General features: G+C 27.6%; 2 protein-coding genes across 7 annotated transcripts in view; one reads left to right on the top strand and one right to left on the bottom strand.

Moving 5' to 3' along the window:
- Positions 1-27,863, bottom strand: part of LOC123270361 (RING finger protein nhl-1) — a 44,999-nt gene that overhangs the window by 13,757 nt on the left and 3,379 nt on the right. For 2 of the 6 annotated variants that reach the window (XM_044736371.1, XM_044736373.1), the window contains exons 2-10: positions 27,637-27,728; positions 24,234-24,235; positions 19,133-19,318; positions 18,817-19,050; positions 14,331-14,680; positions 13,989-14,261; positions 7,710-8,043; positions 4,905-5,083; positions 4,534-4,793 (exon numbers count right to left, since the gene is read on the bottom strand). In XM_044736371.1, the coding sequence (XP_044592306.1) occupies positions 4,534-4,793; positions 4,905-5,083; positions 7,710-8,043; positions 13,989-14,261; positions 14,331-14,680; positions 18,817-19,050; positions 19,133-19,312 (1,810 nt within the window). In that variant the 5' untranslated portion in view covers positions 19,313-19,318; positions 24,234-24,235; positions 27,637-27,728. Of the gene's footprint in view, positions 1-4,533; positions 4,794-4,904; positions 5,084-7,709; positions 8,044-13,988; positions 14,262-14,330; positions 14,681-18,816; positions 19,051-19,132; positions 19,319-20,724; positions 20,827-24,233; positions 24,236-27,636; positions 27,729-27,863 lie in introns of those variants that run through there. The other 4 variants (XM_044736370.1, XM_044736372.1, XM_044736375.1 and 1 more) reach the window with 3 other exon arrangements.
- Positions 14,772-27,863, top strand: part of LOC123270364 — an 87,507-nt gene continuing 74,415 nt past the window's right edge. The window contains exons 1-4 of the mRNA XM_044736380.1: positions 14,772-14,807; positions 14,877-14,964; positions 16,248-16,381; positions 16,480-16,702. Coding sequence (XP_044592315.1) covers positions 14,800-14,807; positions 14,877-14,964; positions 16,248-16,381; positions 16,480-16,702 — 453 coding nt within the window. The 5' untranslated portion in view covers positions 14,772-14,799. The remainder of the gene's footprint in view (positions 14,808-14,876; positions 14,965-16,247; positions 16,382-16,479; positions 16,703-27,863) is intronic.

The following is a 27,863-nucleotide window of genomic DNA, read 5'->3' as shown; positions in this document are numbered from 1 at the left end:
ACTGTTTCTAATATATTTAACACATGTCTTTTGGTGAAGTATTAACTGAGAATGATGAATAATTTCTCTCATTACAATTTGGATATTTTTTCCTATGAGCAGTGATTTCTTAAAGTTGAACTTGAATTTCATTATGGAATCTGAATCAAGAGCAAGCTTTTTTATTCATTATTATTTAAGAACATGTAGGACAGGTAGGACAGGTGAATATTTAAATTTTGAACATGATGCTGGGACGCTTTTTGACCGAATGAAAAATCACGAAACTTTGCAGGAGTACGTAAATAGAAGTCCTTCATGAATTGATTCTTTTATTTTTAAATTTAATCATTGAAAAAAAAAAAATGATAAATAAACAGGTAGAGTTAGTGCGTAAAACTGCCTTATCTCAGGAGTCATCACATATTTAAGTAAATAAGCTTGACTATAAAGAGAGCTAAATTGCCGGGATAAAGAAATTGCTAATAAACATACAACCAATATAATCTTTGAGACTGATTTAATTTTTTAGTTATTTCTTATTTTAGTTTATATGACTTATAAGACATAATTATTAAAGTGCAGCTAGGTTGAGGTAAAAAACTAATTGTCAACAAAAAATTTAATTTACTATATTTCTTCATGTAGGCCGCAAGAGAGTGCTAAAAGTAAATTATCTAGTTTAATTTTTTTAAGCAGTGGTTAGAGTATTTACAAAGTCTGGTAATATCCTTCAGTGCATTTAACATGTGGTTCAAATAAACAAACCGATATATTAAATTGTCATTTGTTGTCACTGGTCCAGACTGAATGACTGATATCAGACTGTATACCATGTTTTTAAGAAAAAAATATAAATTACATAATCAAATACTTTGAAACAGAAAATGTGATACAACATGGATTCTAAAATCATATCTGATTAAATTTTCTTTTATTGCGAGTATTTAATGCTTAATAACTTTTTACTTGTTAGGATTACGAAAAAACTACCTCAGTGCTTTTTTGTAGAGAATTAAATTTCCTACAAGAATAATTGGCGAAAAATACAAAAAAAAATTTTTTGTAACACCAACCGCGAAACTTGGATTTTCGAGCTATAGTTAGGAGGGGTAAAATGATGGATATCTGGCCATCTATAGTTGAGTCTACTTTTCACGCACCGGTAAGGATAAGTGACATCTCTCTCTTTATCTGTCTCTACATTTCCGCATGGATGCTAAAAAGTACTATAGGATATTTAGTTTCGTTTATTTCCTACAATCGTCCGCCAGGGAGAGTATAAATCGAAAAAAAAAAATTTTGGCGACAAGTCGATTCTTGTAAACAATTTTACTAATATTTTAGTTTATCATTTATTTACGTGTGACAGTTCATAAATGAATAAAATTTTATTTGCATCCTCTCAAATCCGAGTTTCGCCATTGCTATTACAAAAAATTTTGTTCGATACAAATCCGCAAAAGTTGGCATTTTGGTAATAAACTTGAAGTGATGACACTCGTCTGAGATTATAAATACATTCTCAATAAAACTGAGTACGTTTTATCTGGTCTCGCTTCGCTCGACCGATAACAACGTACTCAGTTTTGTTGAGAATGCACTCATAATTTCAGCCTCGTAACGTCACTTCAAGCTTACCAAAATACCTACCTTTGCGCATACGTATCGAAAATAACTATTTTTCGTAGTTTTACTGGATGAAAACGTAAATAAAATTTTTTTATGTGTTATTTAAATGGGAAAATAAAAATTCATTGAGCTTCATGAACAATTGAAATATCAAGCTGCGGTTTGGAGAGAATTTTTTTTATACCTTAGAGAAGTTTTTGAGACAGCAGCACTTGAAAAAAAAAATAAAAATGTTTTTTTTGGACCACTCTAATAATCATATATAATTATATATGACTATATATGGAGCAATATACAGCCATGCAAGATTATACATAGTCCCATATATAAGTATATATAATTATACATGATTATATATAATTAACATATATAAAATTTTTTTTTTTGAAAAAAAATTTTTTTTTTGGTCATCACAAAAAGTGTAAAATGATGTTTATAATAATTACGTTTAAATAATTCTGAAATATAAAATTTGTTACATTTCCTATGAGATGTTATGTTCCGCTCTGCTACTACCTAATATTAAAATCATTATTTATTTTATTATTTAAATAAGTGTTATATTATAATGAGATTCGGTAAAATAAATAAATTATGAATTATGACTATCCACATATATTATAAAATCCATTTTTATATTATATTTATGATAAACTCATATGATACATTATGTAGATCATAGAATCATTATTATCTAAGATAGCAGCATAGCAGACATAAACTTCAAGACGCACGGAGGTCACCAAAGTTAAGCAGCATTGAGCAGGGTTAATAGTTGGATGGGTGACCGCTGGTGTTATAGTCGTGAAATTAAATCTAGATATTTTTTTTTGCATTTTAATTGGTTACAGAGAATTGCGTAGGATCATATTAAATACTCTATCCATAAAATTTACCGAATAATTAATTAGATGTAATAAATATATAATTAAATATTGTTATATATAATTAGTAATTTTATATAACAATATTTAATAGCTATAATAGTTATATATAATTATACATAATTATATATGATTAGATATGATTATATTTGGCCATTTTTCATATATAATCATATATAACCAATTTATATATAAATGTATATAATTATATATAAATATTTTTTCTCGGGTGATCTAAAATCAAAGAACTAAACATATTTCGTTAGTACATAAATAAATTTCGTTATTGGACAAAGGATTGTTTTTTTATTACAACTAATTTTTTCAAGGAAATACATGGCGAAAATTTGACCAAAAAGTGTGTTTTTTTGTTCAAAGTGTGTCAAAAATTTAAATTAAAATTTTTTTTATTCTCCTTCGTCCAATAACGAGATTTATCCATGTACTAATGAAATATGTTTGGATTTTTGATTTTAAATGAACCAATAATGAGTTATGCCGTCCACGGCAAGAGTATTTTCTTGGAAATGTCAAGGGAGATGAGGTACCAACGGCTGAGTTTTCGGAATTTTTAAACAAAAATTTCACACAATACTGTTTAAATATGTATCTTTGATATGCTGAATTGTTTAAATAAAATATATGATTGTATATACTAAAAAAAAAAAATAGTAAAAATACTCTTTTTTTGAACCTCTGAAACCCACCTTACCCCTTAAAAGAAGTGATTCTATTTTTGTAATTATAAAAGTAGGAATTTTGGGGGAAATATTGAAGATATGGAAAAATAATAAGAGACCTTCTTTGCAGGAATTTTAATTTTTCATCAAAAAGGTCCTTGTCAGTTTCGCCCTATCTCCTATCATTTAACCAGAATTTAAATTTGAAAATTTAATTTGAGTAGTATTAGATTAGACTACGTGTTTAGAAAGTTTAAAGTCAAAATTCTCGACTAACTAAGGTAAAAGCCCCTATTGTTGACAGGACCCCCACTATTGACACCCTATTTAATTTTATTATTTCATTATTAAAATCTGTTAATAATCACAATTGTTGATATTTCATGACAATTTTACATATTTTTAAAATTAAAAAATAATAAAATTTAATTCCGAGGTATAAATTATTTACCACAAAAAAATTTCATTTTTTAAAGTAGGCCAAAACTGCTTATACGTTTGTAATTTCTTAACAATATCTTTAAGAAAGACCTTATTTTCAAATCCAGATTTCTCAATATTTTTTTTATGTAATTGCATTGTTTAAAATTATTTTCGATTGTTTATAGTCTAAATAACCATATCATAATTTATTTATACTTTATCGAGTTGAAATTAATTTTAAAATTGCGGATGTCAATGATGGGGACACAAAAATTAACTTGCGTCAACTAACGACATCGGCCATAATGTAAGGTAACCTGACCCCCTCAACATACATATCAACGTATTAATGTTTACATACTGTCATGTGATTTTATAAGAATCAAAGTATTTGAGACTGGAAAAAATTGGTAAAAAAAACCTGATAAAAAATATAGAAAAGCTAGGTCTTAAACGAATTTTAAAATAATAAAAATTGTTGATAGTTTTGCATTAGTTAGTAAAAATGATTATTGTTAATATAAATTTAACTGTAATAAAAGACCTGTTAATAATAGGGTCAATGGTATGTCAATAATCGGCTCTTTGAATTTTTTGCGCTGTCAATAAAACATACATTCGACTTGTTGGTTTTAAGTTGATATAATAATTATTAAATGTATTGCTATTAAAGTTAATTAATTAAATTATATAAGTAAAAACAATGATTAAGGTGTCTTATAGAAAAAAATTTGACAATATTGATTTGAAAGACAATAAAAAAATTCAAATATCCATGATCACTCTTATAGTGTCAATAATGGGGGCTTTTACCTTATTAGAGAAATGAAAAAATGATAAGAGACCTTTTTGATAGAAAATTTAATTTTGCCATATCTCTTATCATTTAGTCAGAATATTAATTTTCAGAGTAAAATAAAAACCAAAATACAAACCTAAAAAACGGCTTTGAAACGGCCGAGGACTGGGAGCAGTTGTAGCGCTTGCAGATTCTCTAATCGGGTTAGTAGAAGATAGACTGTTGGTGTTTGTAGTCTGAGGTGGCGCCCTGGAGAGGTACTTCTGCTTCATCTCCTCAGTTGTGAAGGTAGCGCCGGTACTTCGGATTCCAGAGCCAGCGGAACTCTCAGATCCGGTGCTTGAGTCCGAAGACGCGCTTCTCACTCCCGGCGTGTGGGGTTCTGAGGACGTCCTTCTGCGACCGACAAAGACTGATTAATAATTAATTACACTACACAATGGTAATTGATAATAATAACATTGAATCATCTAAATCAAAAGCAATTACTAATTACTAATTACTAACCTGGTAACTGGTCTCCGATCCTCTGTTTCAGGTTCGCGTGCCACCGGGGTAGGTGTCGCCGGTGGTCGTTCCTCCACGGCCTCTGCTTGCGGGTTCGCCTTGTTCTGCTTTTTTATTCTTGAAATTTCATCATCTTCGCTGGACTGCTTGGCCGGGGCTGGACTCTTCTTCGGCTGTACCTTTAATTTTTATTTATTTTGGTAAAGATTTCTTTATTTTGCCAAGTTCGGACAAAGTAAGTTAATGCAAATTTTTATTAATTTATTTGTAATTATAATTACATGCTTGCTTATTAATCGGATAAAAACAATTTCCATTACAGCAACCAACGCCGAGCCAATGAAGCCTCACAAAACTAAGAAACTGCCGACTATTGTTTATTATTATTATTGGTGGTGGAAAACTATTAAGATTACTTTGGAAATGTTTTATTAGAAATTAATTTTTATTTTAACAAATTTTTTATTCTGGATAAAATTTTGGATAAGAGATAGAGAAAAATTGATAAGAACCTTCTTAGTAGAAAATTAAATTTCCTGGAAAAAAAAGGTTTTTTGTGATTTTTTCAAATTTTCAAGATTTAAGCCAAAATTTTAATTTTAAACTTCAATTTTAAACATGGTCTCATCAGACACGAGTGAAATTTAATTGAATTTAAATTATCGCTAAATGATAAGAGATACGAAAAAATTGAAGATCTTTTTGGTAAAAAATTAAATTTCTTAGAAAAAAATTATCTTATGATTTTTTCATATTTTTAATATTTAAACCAAAATTCTAACTATAAATTTATCTAAGTAAGTGGTTTAATCGTACTACTCAATTCAAATTTAATTTCGTATTAAAATTATGGCTTAACAATAAGAGATAGAGAAAAGTTGATAAAGACCTTTTTTTGTAGAAAATAAATTTCCTACAAAAAAGGTTTTTTTTAATTTTTTTAATGTTTAAGCCAAAATTTTGATTTTAAATTTTTTAAACACGTGGTCTCATCGGACACGATTGAAGTTCAATTTTGGATTTAAATTATCGCTAAATGATAAGAGATACGAAAAAATTGATAAAATTGATAAGGACCTTTTCGATAGAAAACTAAATTTTTTACAAAAAAAGGTCTCATAATTTTTCCGTATTTTTAATTTTCAAGCCAAAGTTTTGAATTTAAACTTTTTAAACATGTGATTATGATCATACTCGATTGAAATTGAATTTCGCATTGTAATTCTGGCTAAATAAGAGATATAAGAAAATTGAGAACGACCTTTTTGATAACGAATCAAATTTCCTTCAAAAAAGGTATCCCATATTTTTTTCATATTTTCGATATTTACCGCAAAATTTTGACTTTAAAACTTTGAAAATTTTTGAACTAATTAAATACCCTTATAATCGACTTCTGCAATAAAATTCTGGCTAAATGATAAGAGATATGAAAAAAATTAATTTAGGACCTTTTCAATAGAAAATTGAATGTCTTTCATCAAAAGTTTTTTATGATTTTTCCATATTTTTAACATTTAAGCAAAAATTTTGATTTTAAACTTTTTAAACACTACACAGAAAAAAAATGTTCTTGAATCAAGTATATAATTTTGAAGAACTTAATATTTTGGATTTGAGTAAAAAAATTCTTGATTTAAGGAAATTTTACTTGATTCAAGAATTTTTCGTCTTGATTCAAGACAATTACTCTCTTCAAAGTTATATTCTTGGTTCATGAATTTTTTTCTTGAATCAAGTTAATTTTTTTTTCGGAGTAGGTTTAGTCAGACACAATTAAAATTGAATTCTGCATTGCAATTCTGGCTAAATGATAAGAGATAGAAAAAAATTGATAGGAACTTTTTGGCTACTCAATTTTAAAACACAGTAACTTACAATTTTAAAAATTTTCCTTATTAAAAAAAAGTTTGCGCAACAAATTGATAAAATATTTGATTTATGAATAGAAAATACTTCAATATAAATATTCTTAAGAGAAAAAATACTTGAAATTAAAGTTTAAAAGTTATAAGAAATGCAGCAGTACTAAAAAAAAATCAAGTGTAAAAATTTTGCCATTACTGTGTTTTAAAATTGGGCAGCTGTTTTTCGATAAAGAATCAAATTTCCTACAAAAAAAGGTATATTTTTTCCGTATTTTCGATATTTAACGCAAAATTTTGACTTAAAAACTATGAAAACTTTTGAACTAATTAAATACCCTTATAATCGACCTTTGCATCAAAATTCTGGCTGGTTAAAGATACGAAAAAATTAATAATAACCTTTTCAATAGAAAATTGAATTCCCTTCAAAAAAAGTTTCTTATGATTTGTTCAAATTTTCAATATTTAACTCAATTAAATATAATAAATAAAACATTTCCATAAGTATCTTAAAACGTAAAAATACTAGGAGTAAAATTGAAAAAAGTAATAAATGCCTTAAAGTTTAAACAAATTTATTAAACTTATTGTGTTTATTTATAGAACTCCTATTATTATGATTACGATTATGATTAATAAAAGAAATAAAACTGTATCGTATGTGAAATGAATAAGGAACTTATTGTTTTGTATATTGGTATAGTAGCTCAGATCGAGTTTACGTGACGAGGACTCATCCGATCGGAGGGTTGTGTATGGAATACATAGCAGGGTCACTGTTAAAATAAATTAAAAAAAATTTTTAATAATTAAAAAAAAAATTTCCATTAATATTTTGTTTCTTTAAGAAATAAAATAAAAACCAATAACAAGATAAATAGTTAATAATGTGAAGCAGGAGGTGAAATTAGAGTAAATTAGAGTGATAAATGTTTACCTGGGTGGTTTTGGGCGGTTGTGTTTGCGTGGGAGCAGCTGCAATGGGTGTTACGACAGCCGGGTCATCTTTTTTGCGCTTACTCGCCCTCTCGCACTCTTGTAACTTTTTCATAACCCTCGGCGAGTCGGTTAAGCGGAAGATGCCGGATATTGGCCCGCGGGCGGCATCCTCTGTGTATAATACCTTTTCGCGGGGTGCTTGCTCCGCTGACGAAGAAAAACGAACGCTGGATCTAGTGTCACCGTCAGACTCCTCTCCGTCCCGTTGACGCATAAATCGGCTCCGATAACGGGATTTGTTGCGTGGCGCTTCGTAATCTGGGGTGTCGTATCTGAAAAATTGTCATTTTTATTAGTTGAGTATCATTTAATATCAATTTTTGAATTTATAATTTTTTAGTTTAATTTTTTGGCTTTTAAATTGAACAAATCGAGGGTTTTCTAACGCAACCACGTATCTCGATTTTTGAAGATGAAAGGGTTCAACTGAAAAATTCATAATTAATTATAAACGCGTTACTGAAAAAAAAAAAAAAAGTAGATTAATAATAAATACGATAGTATTTTTAGAAGATACAATTGATAAATATTGTTTTTAGATGAATATTAATTTTTTATAAGCTATTTTTTACCTCATCTCTAAAATTGTCATTTTTGAAATACGAGGTTGCGTTAGAAAACCATCGAAATGTAATTAAAAACTATTTTTCAGTCATCTACATCATTAAAATTTTAGGTTTAGATGATTTGAGGTTGAGGCAACGAGCAGAAAGTGTGTTCTAAAACACGAGTGGAGAAAATCTCACTAAGAGGGCATTCATTAATTACGTAAGGGCAATTTTAGTGACCATATTATTGCTCTAATCAGGTCTAAATTCTTATATAATTAATTTAAGTCAGGATGTTGTAGATCGAAATGATGTTATGTTTTTTATTTCATTTATGTCAGAATAAAACTGACGAAACGTCGCATGTTAAAATAAATGAAATAAAAAACATAACATCATTTTGGTCTACAACATCTTAATTTAAATTAATTCTGGTGACTTTTGACCCCCCCCTTCCCCTTTCTTACGTAAGATTCTATCTTGATCTCTTTTGGCTAATAAACTGTTATATTAGGAAAGGATCAGTTTTACTAAAACTTACAGTTTAACGTGGGTCCATAATTTTTATTTTTTAACAAATAATAATTTAATTATTGATTTTAATTAATTAAATTTTAATTTAAAATGTACTATAATTTTTCTATAGAACTAAACATGGATAACAATACAAACATGAAATTTTAATAAGTTATTTTTTTTTTAATAAGCTATAAAATTATTCAAATAAAATAAAATTTTGACTGTACATTTTAAAATTAAGAAAACTATTTGGAATCCAAAATGGAATTAGATTTTTAATATTGAATTTTAATTCACGAAATATCACGTGAGAATGAATTTCACCCCCCCCCCCGCAACATAAGGACATGTAGATTTTCTTAACCCCCCTCCTCCCTGTCAATACCCTTATGTAATTAATGAATGATCCCTAAGTTTGGACTTAAAGAAAAATAATCTATATAAGGTAAAGCACCTAGTGCTTGAACACTTATAGAAATGGGACCGGTACTTGAACAGACTTTTCGAATTGTTGTAATACAAAATCCGTATATTTATTATGAGTAATATGCGCATGTTATAATTATTCAATGATACAGTAATTGATTTCTGTAAGTTTTTTCAATCATAAATCAAAGCAATTATATTTTTGTTAACTTAAAAGTTGATATGTCGAGAATCGCCGATAGATGCTATTTTTTTCATGAAAAAGGTACTAAACCGTTAACCGAACAATTAGTAAGAAAAACGATATATCATCATTTTGAGTAAAAAAAAATTGTACCACCCAATGAAATAGTCGTTTCTAAATGATACATATTTTTTGCAGAGAGATAAACTGTAATTTTTATATTAACTGTGATAGCAATAGTATTTCCAGAATTTATTTAAAAAGTACCTAAACTGTATATTGTGATTAACAAAATCGTAAAATCGCTAAGCTAAAGTTCTTAATCCCAATTCGTAATTCTCGACAGTCTCATAGAATGCTAGGATACTTTATTTAAAAAAAATATTTTAGTGGCACGGCTAAATCTCTTATTAGAGATGTTTTTGTCAAGAAAACTAATGAAAAAATCGATCATTTAACTATCTAACTTAGTAGCCGGGTTTTCGGGTCGGAGTGAGGTTGAGGCAACGAGCAGAAAGTGTGTTCTAAAACACGAGCGCAAAACCTTATTGTCTAAGTTGCTGCATAAATAACCGTAACTAACAATCAACTATCACACCCACCACAATATTCCTTACAATATTAACATCTACTATCAACCTTGTAGTCACTATGTGACTGCCGTGACTTGTGAACTATAAATAAATAAAATTTTGCTTTATTAAATAATGACTTTTGTTAAATTGTACTGTACTTTTTAAACTATTGACGTTTTTAAAGATATAAGCTCATCCCGATGTTACACTCATCAAGAGCTTTCGTTTGAATACCCACATGCATTTTGATATATTTCTCATATATACATATTTATAATATATATAAATACACGGAAAAAAAAATTTCGTTCTGGTAACGTAACTGTAGAGTTACCACAACCATACACAGTTTACTGTTCGTTGTAGAGTTACAATAACAAAATGTTATTTAGTTCTGATAACTCAATGTTGTTGAGCTCTCAGAGCTCTACGGGATTGTTCTCAGAGCCAAACACTATAGTTGGGAGCGCTCTACGTTGCGCAGTAGTGGAGTGCGCTGAGATATTTCCTAACCTTCTAAAATGACAAACAGAATTATTTTGTTACTCATCCATATTATTAAAAATATAACAGGACAATTAAGTTTCCAGTTTATTTATTTAAGGAAATAGGTTTTTTTTTTTTTTTTTGTCAAATTGAATTTCGTTAGAACAGTTTTGTATTTATGGTTTTTCAAGGTTCATTTGCAGTGACTGTTAATTTAATTTATTAGTTGAATATATTGTGATAAGTAATAAGTTATCGGAATACATTAAGAAGACCCCATTTAACACAAAATAAAATTTGTTTTCGTTTATTTATCTTTTCTTGTGCATATACGGTAGTGATTTTATGTCCAATATTTATTGATATAATTAAGAAAATAAGATAATTTTGTGACGACCATATTTTTATTTTACAAATAATTTTTATTTGTAATATAAGTTCTATTATTATTTTATTTCTATTATAATACTATTCTTATTTGCCATATACAATTATTGTTGACAATATAAATTCATTCTGCCGCATGTATTTATTAAATTATTAATGCTAAATCGTAAAAAAAAATTACTTAGCAGACTTCCAAAAATTTGTTATAGTCTCAGAACGATCCTGTAGAGTTGTGAGAGGTAAATAACGTTTAGCTCTCAGAGCTCAACGATGTAGAGTTGCAGGAGCCAAACGGTATTGTTACTATAAGAATACGTTAACCTACTGGAACTTTTTACAACTAACTAACTACTATAGAGTTCCTATAGCAAAATTTTTTTCTCCGTGTATATGAAAAATTGATGCGGGCACTCAAATAAAAGGTCTCGATGAGTGTAACATCGGAATGAGCTTATATCTTTAAAAATGTCAATAGTTCACGAGATACAAGGTCATTTCTTAATTATGTATCTAGAGATAGAGCATTTTTGAATGCAGCCTAAATACTTATCATCATAAATTGACTATTGATGAGAATTATATGAAACCATGAAAAGACACAACTCCATGTCAAGACTTTTCCAACGATACCAAATTTATCCATAAAAACCCATTTTATTATAGAAATACACCGGCCATAAAATTTTGCTTATTCTCTTAATAATATAGATAATCACCAATAAATTGTTACTGCAGGTTGCTAATTACTAATATTAACATTTCTATTTTATGTAATACTAAGTCTCACGCACGAACTTTCTCAATAAATCTTGAAAGAATAAAGCCAAGAAATTTTTTTTACAAAAAAAATAATGAATATAAATTTAAAAACGTTAAAAGTTTAAATTAAATATAATTAAAAAGTTCTGAGCGCTGATTATTAGAGTGGCATACGTAATGTAATGAATAATTAATCGAACTCGAAAAAGTTTATTCCCCGATTGAGAAACAGAGACATCTACTTTTTTTTTTCTTTATTATATTTTTTGTCTTGTAGAAAAACTAAAAATTAAAAGTCGCGTTAACATATAATAAAATGGGACGCCGGTGTGAAATAATTTACAGCGATAAATATTTGGGTCAATCTAAAAAAAGCAAGTTGTGTCTGTTAAAATTTATAGATGAGTAAAAAAAGGTAAATAAATAAAATAAAATAAAATAAAAAGGTTGGGGAGGGATGGGATGGGGGAGTTAACATTTGGCTGTAGGCCAGAATAATCTGCGATGGGGATCGAATACTTTTTACAGGCCACTACACGTTCCGAACGTGCTTCGTTTGTCGAAATCTATCGAAGGGACTTGAATGCGAGAACATCGTTCTCATTTTATATATAACATTTTATTTTATTTCAACCTTTCTGTTTCTCTTTATTTTTATTTTGTTACTCTTGCTTTACTTATTTTGCTTTTTTTCCATCCTTTTTTTCCTTTCTTTACCTACTGGCAATTGAAAATTTGTACGATAAAGAGTATTTCCAATAATCGTGACAGTTGTATTCAAGCTGAGGTCGGAAGTGTGCGATCATTTTTTATTTTACAGATTATTACAGTTTATTATTATTTTTTTTAGCCCTAATTACTAAATTTATTATTATTAAAACATAAAAATGCAATTCAAAGTATTTCTTATTGATTTGATGACAATAAAATATAAAAAAAAATTTTTTCAATCTTCATTTGGAAGTTTTTTTTCAATTCCGCGCTTTTTTGCAGTCTGATATTGTCAATATAAACGTGTGGGTATTCATTTTAAAGTAAATTTTGGGCTTTAAAGCTCATTATTTTATTATTATTAGTATCGTAAAAATTTAAATTAAAACAAATTAATTGAATAAAGTAGTCATTTTTTTCACTATTAATATTAATTAAGGACACATTAATTTAACTCAACTTGACTTATAATTATTATTTTTTCATTTCGTTAAATTTATTCTAATTAATGGTTTAAATTAGTAATTAATAATCAGGATTTTATTTCATGCCAAATTAGTAATTAATTAAAAAAAAAAAATAATTTCATTAATATATTTAAAAACTCAATATTTAAATATGATAACAATTTCTTCCATAAAAAAGAATATTTAAATTAAAAAAAAAGCGCCAAATTTAGCGCGTAAATTTTCAAATTCAAATTTTAAATGGCACCACTAGAATGTACAACAGATGAAACAAAAATGGCTGAAGATTAACAGCTGATCGTTCAATTCAGTTCGAACTTTAATTTGCTAATTAAAAAAAACTACAAGGATTTAAAAACTCAAATTAAATAAAATTATACTTTAAGATAGTACGAATCTAAAAAAAATTATTACTATTATTAAAACATAAAAATGCAATTTAAAGTACTTCTTACTAATTTGATGACAATGAAATATAAGAAACAATTTTATTAATCCTCATTGGAAAGTTTTCTTCGATTCCACACTTTTTTGCGGTCTGATATTTTCAAAATAATCTAGATATGCGGGTATTAATTTTAAAGTAAATTTTGGGCCCTATAAACTCATTATTTTATTATTAGTATTGTAAAAATTTAAATTAACACAAATTAATGGAATAAAGTAAAATCATTTTTTCCTTCTTTTAATATTAATTAAGGACATTCATTAATTAAATTCGACTTGACTTTTAATTATTTTTTTTTTTCATTTCGTTAAATTTATCCTAATTAATGGATTGAATTGGTAATTAATCACCAGGACTTTATTTCATGCCAAATTAGTACTTAATTATTATCCAAAAATAATTTCATTAATTCATTTAAAAACTCAACATTAAAATATAATAAAAAATTCTTCCTCAAAAATTAATATTTAAATTTTAAAAAAGCCGCCAAATTTACCGCGTAAATTTTTAAATTGCGCCACTAGAATTTACAACAGAAGAAATAAAAATGGCTGAAGATTAACAGCTGATCGTTTTAACTCAGTTCGAACTTTAATTTGCCAATTTAAAAAAAAAACTACTAGGATTTAAAAACTCAAATTAAACAAAATTATACTTTAAAATAGTACGAATCTAAAAAAAAAATAATTATTATTATTAAAACTTACTCATAATCAGGAACATATCGGTTCCTCGATAATCGTTCCTCTTCTTGGCGATACTGAGAAGCTAGCCGATGATCACTTTTACTTCTCATCAGCCCTGGAGAACCCCCAGGGGGCGCTAATCCTCCAGTGGTTCCTAAGTGCCCGGTGCTGCCTGTTTCCGGCTTGATATTGAGCTCGCCGTAACCGGCCACGTGCAGAACCAACTGATTGGGTTCGTGCGCCATTACAAATCTTACTCTCCGTCCGTAATCACCCAATTCATACTCGTAGTTCCTGGAACACCGGAACCAAAATTACCACCAAGATCAAGATCAAAAGACTATAATAATTAATAGTAATTACCTGATGAATTCAACTGTGCGAAGGAACAGTTCTTTGGTGTCTAGAAGTTCCGCGTCGTCCCAAGAAACATTTTCATTGATATGAGCCTCAGCAAGATCGCAATTGCTTTGAATATTTGCGATTTCCAGCTCCAAATTCTCTTTCAACTGAATCAAGAGCCTCAATTCTGTGCCAGAGTAACGATCAATTTCGTTCCTCAGGTGCTCAGTTCTGTCCTTTAAGGCTTTGCTGAGTCGTCTGTAGATCTCGTCGACCTCCTCCGTAACAGAAGCGCAGTTTGTTTGCAGGCTTAGGGTGTTTTTTTCTACTAGAGCCAAGGCATCTTGCAAACGGTGTAACCCACGTCTTATCTAAAAATTATTATTATTACTATTAATTATTTATTTATTTGTTATTGAGTTATTGATAGTCATTTTTTTTGTAACCTCATTTTGAATTGAACTTTTGGGAACTTACATAAAATTCAATTATGGCTGAGTAAGTTACAATTAATTTAATAAAAAATAATTAAATAATAATTAAACCGGATTTTATATTATATTTTAGGATTCAAAAATTCAGGGATGAAATTTTGGAGTGGCATAATAAATTCCGATTTGAACATGATTCACCAAATCTTAAAATTGATGATGAGGTAAAATATATGATTTCTTGCTGAAAAATTAGAGATACGCAAAAATTGATAAGAACCTTTTGGATGGAAAATTAAATTTTCTAAAAAAATAAGGTTTCTTATAATTTTTTCATATTTTCAATATTTAACCGAGAATTTTAATTTTAAACTTTCCAAATATGTGATTTCATCAGACACAATTGAAATTGAATTTGAAATTGAGTATTTGGCTCAATGATAAGAGATACGAAAAGTTTGATAGGAGTTTTTTAATAGAAGATCTAATTTCCTAAAAAAAAGGTTTTTTGTAATTTTTTCATATTTTTAGTATTTAGCCCAGAATTTTGACTTTATATTCATCTAAGCACTGGAAAAAAATTTTTTTCACCCAGAAAATTTTTCCCTCCAGTAAAGAAACTGGTATTTCTGTGTGGGGAATTTCAGTTTTTTTCTTACACTAAAAAGTATAGTGGTTTTTAAAAAACTCGGTTTCTTCCTCAGCAAAATACCAAAATAAAAATATGGCCGACTTAACCTCATTTAGCACAGATGCAAATGATGTGTTTATAATAATGTGGATCTTTTTTATTATAATTAATAAATTAATAATTGTTAATTTATCAATTATAATTAAATGAAAAAAAATCAAATTGATTATAATTAAATTTAAGAAATTTTAATTCATCATATTAATTTAATTTAAAAAAATTTAATTAATTATTAATTAAATCGTTGAAAAATTGAATTTTTAATTACGTTAATCCCATTCGAGCAACTTTTTTCGTATCCAAGGATCCATCCAAATTATGATATCAATTGTAATACAGCTAGGTAATTTTTCAATAAATTATAAATCAGCACAACTTTTCAATGATATAAACAAACGAAAAATACAAGTTTTTTATATTAAGAAACGTATATTGAACATAAAAAAACTAGAATAAAAATATTTTGTATTCTGGGTGGAAAAAAAACTTTTTTTTAGTGAGTACTTAGTCTAATCAATTATTGTGACAGTCGACTTCCGCATTGAAATTCTGGCTAAATAATAAGAGATAAAGGGAAATTGATAGAAAATTAAATTTTCCACAAAAAGGGTTTCTTATAAATTGTTTTATATTTTTCGTATTTAGTTCATAATTTTGAGATTTTATCTTCTCTTATTTATTTTTTGACCTCAAGATTTAATTTTTCAAAATTAAATATTTTTTTTTTTTATAAGAAATCATGCAATACACTTATCAAAGATCATAAATATAAAAATTACAATATAAATTCAATTTATTATAATAATTACACTGTAGTTGAATAAGTTAGCCGCGGAATGGGCCGAAGATTTGGCAACCCGGGACGTATTTGAGCGGAGGCCAAACAACTCTTACGGGGAGAACCAATACGTCGGAAGTGATGCTAACTCACAGCAAGTCGTCGAGTCGTGGTAATATTACCCAAGCAAATCATTATCAACAAAAACAACAATAATAATGATCCGTAATAGTAATTGTCTATTAAAGAGTATTGAAACTTTGACAATAGGTACAATGAGATAGACTCGTACAAGTTTGACGAACCGTCTCCGGATAATTTACCGGAAGTAGGTCACTTTACACAGTTGGTGTGGGGCAGCACCGAGACAATGGGGTGCGGAATGGCAAGAAGTGAATCCAATAAGGTCTACATCGTCTGCTTTTATAATCCACCTGGGAATATCCAAGGTCAATTTCAGGAAAACGTCAGACGTGCCAAAAATTTTGCCGAGGTAATTATCATTAATTATTATTATTAGCTGTAATTTTTTGTCATTTCACTGGTCACTGCTCACCCTCGTCTCCTGTCCAATTTGTTTCAATAAGAGACGGTAATCGTATTTTCAAGACTAATTTTCTTATCAATTTATTAATTTTTTTTTTAAATTGGTAATTTATTCTTTTTTTTTTTTTTAATTTTATTAAAAATTAGGATTTTTTGGATAGTGATTGATTTTGATGAAGAAAATTGATGATTTTTGTTCTAATTAGTAATTATAATTATTAAAATTTATTTTTTTTTCAGAGAATTTCTTTTGTTATTGTAATATTTTCCAGCATTGTATTATTTTTTTTTAATCATTAATTTTTCAGAAAAATGATTATTTTTTTGTAATTTATAATTTAAAAAAACAATAATTCACTTTTTTCTAATTATTAATTTAATTGTAATTATTAATGATTGTTGGTCAAAAAGTTTGGAAATCTAGCAACTTTAAAGCCCTCAAATTAATATCTTATTGATTATAGCTTCATCTATAATAATTTTAAATTATTATCTTTTATTAGGGAACCTATGAGAATAGGTTAACCTAATTATTAATTATTAATAATATAAAATTAATTACAAATGAACTATGAGATAATTTATTATAATAATAATTATAATTAATATAAAATTGTATTTATCTTTACATAACTTAATAGTAGTTACGGACAGTGTTTTGGATAGCTTAATTATAGCGTAATTCTTTTACTTATAAATTAATATTAAAATTAAATCTAGCCATAATTTGTTAGAAATATTTCATTAAATCACATTTATACACGGAAAAAATTAAACTGTAATAAATAACAGTCGATTTATAATAAGTAATGATCAACTGCTGAAAATTACCATTTCAAACAGTAAAATCGTGATTTTACTATTCACTTCATAATATTTACCATTTAAACGTTACAATTTACTCTTTACATGGAAGAAAATACTATTTCAAACAGTAATATTCGCTATGTAAATGTTTAAAATGTTAAAGTATAATAATTAAGAATTCAGACTTTGATATTTATCATTTCGTATCTAAAAAATGATCTTATGATATGTAAAAAGTATAAAATAAAGTTAGTAAATTTCTAATACAAGCAACGTCAATATTTACAAAGTAAAATGGTAAATTTTAAACGCAACGCTAAAAATCAAACTGTAATTATTGACTTGGTTGGACTGATAAAATGTATATTTTAAAAGTATAATTTTTACTGTTTCAAATGTTAAATTCTCCCAGAGTGAGACGCCCTTCTCTTTCATCTGAGTTCCCCTTCTCCTCATAATATGGACTATATATTGAAATGGCAATTTTTACTGTTTGAAACTGTAATTTTTAAGATGAAAGAGTCGTTATTTACTGTAGTGACAGCTACTAATTACTTATTTTGGATATTAAATTATAAATTGTGGCTTTTATACTTTATACATTAAGTTCTGTAATATTTATATTTTTGCCACCCCGATATCCGCTTTACTGTTTGAAACTATAAAAATTAACCGGAATCCGAGTGAATATTACAGTTTACTTTTTTCCGTATATTCATCTACGCCATCTATATTGAGTTGAGGGCTTACAATATATTATCTTACTGATTATTACAATTTTCATAATAGAATTTATAATAATAGTGTTTATTATTTAATAGTTTGTGTTAAATAAAATATAAAAACTAATATAATTCATACCTAAGTTCGCCATTAAAGACAAATTTGGGAATTGGGGAAAGAAAAGATACAGGAAAAGAAGGGACCCTACTCAGTGGCAATTTTTCGGTAACCGAAAAAATAATTCGGACAGCCCAGACCGGGATTCGAACCCGGACCAATTGGTAACACGTCAAAGGCTCTACCGGGTAAGCTATCCGAGACACTGGCCGTAAGTACTGTTTAGTCACCTAATAATTATTTCAAGTCTTATTATAGGGAACCTAATTTTTAAATACTAAATCACATTGATTCAGTTCTATTGGAATGTAATGATGTTTGATATTTATCTAGAGGTTTCAACGCAAGCGAAGCTGCGGGTAAAAGCTAGTACTGAATGAATAATTATTTATTAATTACGAGTAGTTTAATTACCTGTGAATTGATCCTCGTGATTTCACGGCGAAGGATATCCATATGTGCGTCCTTGCACTCGGGACAGCACTTTTTGTCGCAGTGAACACAGAGGGAGCAGTAGCTCTTTTCCGAACAGACGCCGCACCGTTCCATTGTCTGTCCGCTGGTCGGGTCTGGCAGTTCTCCGGTTATTTCTATGTGCAGTTCCAGGAACCGTTGGAGGGTTACGTTTGTTGGAAATGCTTGTACACCCTTATTTCGATTAAAATTTTCATTGTTAATTTTTATTAATAATAGAATCTAAAAAATGTCAAATTAAAAATAAAAAACTTACTTGATAAGGTATACGATGTTCCGCTCGGCATTCTGGACACTTGACCTGTCTCCTGACGTAGTCGACAAGTCCGTCCATGCACGGTTCCATGCAAAAACTGTGTTGGCATGGTAAAAGTTTTGGATTTCGATATCGATCTAAACAGATCGCGCATGTAAGCAGTTGTTCAAACTGCTCCATTTTTTTCTGTTACAAAAAAAAAACAATATTTGAAATTTTTCATCAGTTTGATAAAAAATTTTTTTTACAAAATTCTTAAATGATATAATTTACAAGAAATTTTGGGCTCAGTATAAAATTATAATAAAGTATTAGATTTATTTCTAATTAAAAAAAAATTATAAAAAATAATTTTATGTCTCGATTCAAAAGTTTTTAGTCTTAAAACTCATTTTATTAGTATGATTTAAGTAATATGAATTTAATGGGTATTTATTATTATAAAATAGTTCTTGATTTTACCGCTTGGTGGCTACGCCCTCTCGCTTGCACACAAATCCAACTAGAGTATATATAACGAACCAAAATTCCTTAAAAATGAATTCAGAGTAAAATATTGTATCGATCGTTCTTAAAATTGAATTAGATAAATATTAGGCAGTCTCAATATTTTTTTAATATATTTTAGCTTGAATTTATAAATTAATACGAACTATCTTTAGGCTAGAGTTAAATTTTCTTGACAACATTCTTCTTCAATCAAGTAGTTTGAGTTTAAAATAAAAACATATTTAACATAATATCTAAAATAAAAAAAAAGATCCGTCATTGATCCCAACACGACTTGAAAAACTATAAAACTCGTGATGTTTTTGCGTCGGCTCTGACGTCAGACCGTCGAGACGCGTCAGTTTAACGCGGGTTAAAAACACTCGATGTTATGATACAACCTCTAAGTAGCTTTAGGCTCTAATCAAACTCTCAAATTCTCCCTATTTAATTCGCCAAACTCCCTTTTCCCTTCCTAACTTTTGTTACTTCGGCCAATCCACTTGTTGATTCGCATACCTCAAGTTTGGTTCAATGAAATTTAAAATTTATTAAATAACAACAATGAAAATAATAAAAATAGTATAAATTTGAAAGTTTATAGTTCTATACGAGATGGTGAAAATTTAAGTCTTTATTTTGAAAATTCTAGCTCAGGGATTGAAGAAACGATAAAATTGATTAGAACTTTTTTGCAGATAATAAAATTTTTCATAAAAAAAGATAAATTTTTCGTATTTTCAATATTTGACCCAGAATTTTGAATTGAAACTTGAAAATTTAAAATTTTAATAACTAAACTATTTTTTTTTTCTATATTATTAATAATTTTCTAAAATATAATTATAATAATAATTATAATTGTGTATAGAAATATAATGATTCATAAATTGCGTCGCTGCCAACTCGTGTACAAAGACGCGTCCTTGATATTTCTTTGTTAGATGCAAACAACATTGTACTTGAATATGACTTTTGTTATTGTCGTTGTTGTTATTTGTTGCGATAAAAATCACGTGGAAAAAAAAGACAAAGGAAATATTTGACTTTGAATGAAGACGCGTTAAAAAAAAATATTTTTACTTTGTTGTGTTATAAGTTACCTTGTCAAATAACTCAAATTGTTAATCCTCAATCAATTAATCACGACAAATCAAATTAAACTTATATGTTAATTAACAGAAAAAACCTCCGATTTTGCGTTTGATTTGGCTTAATAGGAAATTTTGATAGGAGCACTGAGATTTTGGTTATAAGTAACAAGGTAACGAAATAGAACTGGATACTGATGAGCCGAGTGAATTCAAATACCCAGGGGTTTATATTTAGACATGGTGAGAAACTCCTTCCATTCTCCAGATACTTATTTTTACGATTCTCACCGTTTGGGACAGGAATAGAAAACTGTATAGTTTTATGTTTAATATCGTTTATGTTTTTTTCTTTTAAATGTTTTTCATGATTTGTTATTTGAGATTTGTTGAGTGACAAAACATGCATTAGTTTACGTAAATAATTTAATTTTAAGGAAATTCATAATAACTTTGGGGAAATAGTAATTTTTTTTTAGATTGTTAAGATTGTTCTCATTTCAGTAGAATTTGAACTATTTTTTAGTATAATTAAAAAAAAATTTGGGAGCTTTATATACTCTGGTAAAATTTTTCTGCAAGCGAGAAGAATTTGCCATCTAGTGGCAAAACCAAGAACCTTTCGAATTCGCGATTTGAATGAACTTTAATTTAAAATTCAAATTTTAGCTAAATGATAAGAGATAAGGCAAAATTAATATAGATCTTTTTAATAGAGAATTGAATTTTTTTATAAAAAAGCTTTCTATTATTTTTTCGTAATCTCTATTATTTAGTCCAGAATTTTGATTTTAAAAATATTTTTACCACATAGTTTTATTAAACTCTGTTGAAATTAGAATTTTAATTGAAATTCGGACTAAATGAGACCTTGGTAAAATTTTTCCGCAAGTGAGGAAAATCGGCCATCTAGTGGCAAAAGCAAGAACCTTTCAAACTCGCGATTTCAATGAACTTAAAATTCAATTTTAATAAAAATTTGGACTAAATGATACTCTGGTAAAATTTTTTTGCAAGCGAGAAAAATCGGCCATCTAGTGGCAAAACTAAGAACATTTCAAATTCGCGATTTTAATGAATTGGAAATTTAATTTAAAATTTAAATTTTTAGCTAAATGATATGAGAGAAAAATTGATAAGGACCTTTTTGATAGAGAATTGAAATTTCTATAAAAAAAGCTTTCTTATCATTTTGTCATATTTCCCAGAATATTTAGCCCAGAATATCAATTTTAAACTTAATAATTGCATTATAAATATACAAATTTTTTTTCTGTTCCGAATTCAATTTCAAAAAATAATTTAATAAATTGAAAATATTTTTTCATTCAATTATTAAATTTTTTTAAGTGTAATCAATTTTAAGTATTAAAATTTGAATAAAATTTCTTTAATTATTAACGTATGAAAAAATTTATTTCTTAATAAAAAATTCTAAAGATTGTTGAGAAAATATATTTTTAAAAATTGACTCGAATATTTATGACTCGACATATGAAAGAAAAAAAATTAATAAATATGAGTTCGTACAGGAGAATTCAAGAAAAGAAATAAAGTGTATATAAAAAAAAGGTTCCCTCGATATGAACATAAGATAGATTTCTATTTGGTGGCTAAAAAAATGGTAGATAAGAGAGATTCCACAAAAACCCGGGTCCGAGGTACAGAGCACTGGGGAAAAAAATTCGGGAAAAAACAGTATAATTTTTTGTCGGTTGGTAAAGCCGCGGCTCTCTATTATCGGACAAGGGCATACGATCAGCTTTATTATTTTTTGCCCGACTCTCGACACGTATCATCGCACCCTTCGCGCTTTCTATTATCGAGGGATCAAAGATGTTTTAAATAATAAATAAATACAAAAATTTGTTGATATTGTCTTTAATTTTTTTTTGATAAAAAATAAATCTCCCGATTTTGTTGTTAAATTAATAAAACGTAAATATAATAGATCATTCGTGGTGAAAAGTTCCGTTAAAATCGAAGGCTATTATATTGTCCGTGAGCGTAATAGGCGAGAAATTCAATTGGTTTTCGCAAAATCCAATTTCCACAAGCTCGAAACAGGAGTTTTTGAACGATTACATGCAATGGCATTCTTTCACTCCAATTCGTTCTGCCCTTGATGCGACCGCGTGTCAGTAACTCTCACACATTTATAGAATATCTCTATGTCTCTATATTTTCATTTATATTTGTGTGTAGATTTAATGGAACTTTCATAATATCGATTAAAAGTTAGGATCCTTTGTCATAAAAAGTTTTTAAAATCAAGCGAGGAACCGTCCGGAAACTTGTTACGACAGATGTTACACAGTGATATAACCATGTCCAGAATGTTCAATCATGTTTTTACGAGTTGCCAGTCAACATTTATCGTCGTTTTTCTAAATTTCTTTATTCGCCCTCGATTTCAATTCTACTAGATACGTGAAGTGACATTTTTAACTTCAAATTTATATGTTTAAAATTTCTTTACTATTTTGTTTGACATTTACGATCTAGTTTTAGTAATATTATTTTATTATTTATGTTTTTTTGAATACTGACATTGAAAATGATATTCATCCATGATAGTGATATTCATCATGATAATTATATTGTTAGTGATATGTACTGACATTTACCTCGAGAGAATTATGTAAAGTTATTTTATATTAATTATCATGATCTTGATATTAATAATGATATTCATCATAATAATGATAACATTAGTGATATTCTTCATGATAATGATATTTATCATGTTAATAATTTTAACAATGATATTCATCATAATTATCATATTGTTAGTGATATTTTTCATGATAGTGGTATTTACCGTGAGAGAATTATTCAGTTATTTTATATTAATTATCATGATATTCATCATAAGAATGATAACATTAGTGATATTAATCATGATAATGATACTTATAACGATAATAATAGTATTAATGTTAACAATGTCACTCATCATGATATTTAATACCGACGGGGATATTCATCATAGTAATTATATTAGTAGTGATATTTTTCATGATAGTGATATTTACTGACTTTTACCATAGAAGAATTATTTAAAGTTATTTTATATGAATTATCATGATTTTGATATTGATGACGATATTCATCATAATAATGACAACATTAACAATATTCATCATGATAATGATACTAACAGTGATATTAATAATAGTATTAATATTAAAAATGTTATTTATCGTGATATTTAATACTAACAGGGATATTTATCATGATAATTATATTAGTAGTGATATTCTTCATGATAGTGATAATTACTGATATTTACCGGGAAAGAATTACTCAAAGTTATTTTACATTAATTATCATGATTTTCATATTGATTATGATATTCAATTCATCTTATTAATGATAACATTAGTGATATTCAACATGATAGTGATACTGCCCAGTAAACACGTTTACGTCAATGTGACGTCAAAATGACATTGGGCTATGTCAGGATTTACGTAAGATACAAGTCACGAATGAGTCATATATGACTCATTATTTCACACTTCTTGACGTAAGATTCTGACGTAAAAATATGACGTAATCATGACGTCAGTATTATGTCTCAATGACATTTATGACGTCAATATGACATACCTGTGATGTCTATATAATGATAATGATGTCATTATGACGTTAAAATGATGTAAGTGATGTAAGAATTGTACCTCAGAAAAAATATTAAAAAAAAAATTTCTCAAAAATAAAAAGATGGCAATTTTGAAATTAATTATAGTGTTGTGGACTTATTACAAAGTTTGAAAAACTCTAGTTATATGTTGATACTTGATGAAAAAATCCTGAAATATGCTGGGCTCGAACTTGGGTCCTCACGTATCGAAGTCTGGAACGCTGCTCACTTGTCCAAGTAACGGTTCATGTTACGAAGTAAATAACTTATGTGATAAGCTTTACAAGACGAAAAATGCTTATTTCATAATTTTTTCTGAGATTAAATGGATTTTAAGAGCTGGAATTGTATAAAATTCAAGTCTAATAATTTATACAATTTTATAAAATTTCATTAAACTCATGAAATTTTATAAAGTTCTATAAAACTTTGTAAAAACTCTTATAAAAGGCTCTTTAGTGAAACTTGTAGTAATGAATAGGCAATTTATAAATTTTCATAAGAATTGATTGAATCTTACACTTTCAAAAATTTTCGTCTAAAAGCGGACACAGAGAACTTTAGACTCTCTGCGGACACAGAGAACTTTCACAGAGTGAAATTTTTTCAGAGTAAACGATGTATCCGTGTCATTTGAATATTTTTTAATACTTATTGATTTCTCAAGACTCGAATTTTTTTTTTTATTTAATTTTTTCCGAAAATTTAGTATTTTTCATTTGGATTTTTCTTCTTCCAAATTTCAATTTACAAAATTTAGATTTTTTTTTTTTAATTTCAACTCTTTTAAGTATACCATTTTTTTAATCTATATTTCTTTTTAATGTTAATTTTTGTGTTAAAAATTTTTATGTTAAATATTGAACATTTTTTTATGTTGATTTTACACAAGAAAATGTTAAATTAACACTTAAAAAAGTTAAATATTTAACACTAAAGTTTTTGACGCAATGACGCAAAATTTTTTACTGTGTAAAATACTATTAGTCTCGTCAATAACAATCATGGAACTGTTTGAATTATTTCAAATACAATGTTTCATAAGTAGCAGCACTAGTGTCAGAAAATTATTTTTCAAGTAATAGTGCAATATTTAAATGACTGACATTTAATTTCTTGACGCGAAACCATAAGAAATTATATGTTTACTCGCTTGACGGTTTAAAAATTTAGAGTTCATGCCACATAAATTGAACTCGGTATTTTGTTATCAGTTTCACACCAAATCATTCATACTGAATGAAGTCGAAAATATTTTTACAATGGATAAAAGTACCTAAATTCATGGAAAAAATATAAGTGAGAAACATATGCAACGAAAAAAAAGTATTTCTTGCACCAAGAAAATTTTGACGGAGGCCGAAGTTATATTGGAGCAAGAAGTGTTTTAGTGTCAAGAAATTTTGACTTCATTCACGAAATTTTCAGTCATCTCTAATATATTCTTAGTCCAAAGAAATTTACCTTTGAGTCAAGATTTTTTTTCTGCAGTGTATGGAAACATACAAGCAAAGATATAAAAAGTTTATATCCCACATGTATTTAATTTCTATGTTTTTTTCTTAAAAACGTAAATGAAAAATATTTTGTATGTTATTTGCTAATATGTTAGATATATTCATTAATATTATAAATTATAAATTTTTGTTATTAAGAGCGGACTTAAATTTGCAAGGTACCAGCTTAAATCAGCTGTTTACCTCTTCCTGATTCTTACTAAATTTTAAACCAATTTTCACTAATATTTAGCGATTAATTGTAAATTAGACATCTTGTTGAAGAAGTTTTATGTTTGATAAATTTTGATCAATCGATAATATTAAAAAAATACATCCTCCAAATTTTATCAATATTATGGAAAATAATCGTTTGTCACTGATTTAGAAAATGACTTTCAAATTACGTTAGTATTATGTACAATTGTGACAAATTATTGATGTTAAATAATGACTCACAGATGGTATCGGTATTACGTAAGACCGTGACTTGTCACTGATGTAAACACATGATATTAATCTTACGTCAAGATTACGTACAACCGTGACTTGTCACTGATGTAAACGCATGATGTTAAACTTACGTCAAGATTACGTACAGCCGTGACTTGTCACTGATGTAAACGCATGATGTTAAACTTACGTCGTTATGACATACAATGATAGCATTAATGTTACGTAATATTGTAGTTTATATATTATGTCAGTTGTACGTAATATCTAAGTCATTTCCGTTACATCATAGAGAAGTAATAAACTTACATCAGTATGATGTCAAAAATATATCATATATTTCTACATCATAATTGGATTACAAGACAGGTCAATTTTACGTCATATTTACGTAAAATATTGTGACATTCCTATGACTTATAAATGACGTCATATTGAAGTCATGTGTTCACTGGGTGATAATAGTATTAATGTTAACAATTTTATTTATCATGATATTTAATACTGACAGAGATATTCATCATGATAATGATATTACTAGTGATATTTTCCATGATTGCCATGATGATATGCATAATATAAACAATAATATTTATTATGTTATATAACATTGACGATGATATTCATCATGATTATATTTTTGGTGATATTCGTTATGACAATGATATTTATCACGGTTATAATATTCACATTTATAATCATTATCATGATACTGATATTTATGATGATATTAATCATAATAGCAATGATTTTTATCACGAAAATGAGATCATAAGTTATCTTCATCATGACAACGAGATTGCCAGTGACATCGTCATGATAGTAATATTCAGTGATATTTATCGCAATAATAATAATTAAATTTGTAATTATTATCATGATATTGATATTTATCACAATATCAATGATATTCATAATGAGAATGAGATATTAAGTGATATTCATCATGATAATGATATTTATCGTATTAGTGATGTTAATAATGATATTTATCATGTTAATAATTTTAACAATGATATTCATCATGATGATGATATTGTCAGTGATATTTGTAATGACAGTTATATTTATCGCGGTAATAATATTCACATTTATAATAATTATCATGATAATGATATTTATGGTGATATTTATCATAATATCAATGATATTCATAAAGAGAATGAAATCATAAGTGATATTCATTACGACAACGACATAGTTAGTGATATTCATCATTAAAATGACATTATCGATGATATTCATGATTATGATACCGACATTGATAATAATATTCATCATGATATCGTGAAAATATGCATAAATAAATAAAAAATAATAAAAACTCACCCTTAAGCCGCCTTAAGGCGGGAAAATAAAATTTGGGGCCCCTAAGTAGGGCCCCGGTATTTAAACTCCTCGGTTAAAAAATCCGCTTGATGCTGCAATTAACAACACTTTAAGTACTCAACATTAAATACAAGTAATAATAACAATAATAATAATAATAATTAGAAGTGATAATGAGAAGAGTAAAAGTGTCTGAAATGAAATGTTAGCGCCTATTTGTCAGTTTC

This window comes from Cotesia glomerata, linkage group LG8, assembly GCF_020080835.1.
Source record: "Cotesia glomerata isolate CgM1 linkage group LG8, MPM_Cglom_v2.3, whole genome shotgun sequence".
Lineage (NCBI taxonomy): Eukaryota > Metazoa > Arthropoda > Insecta > Hymenoptera > Braconidae > Cotesia > Cotesia glomerata.
This window is presented reverse-complemented; position numbering and strand designations above follow the sequence as displayed.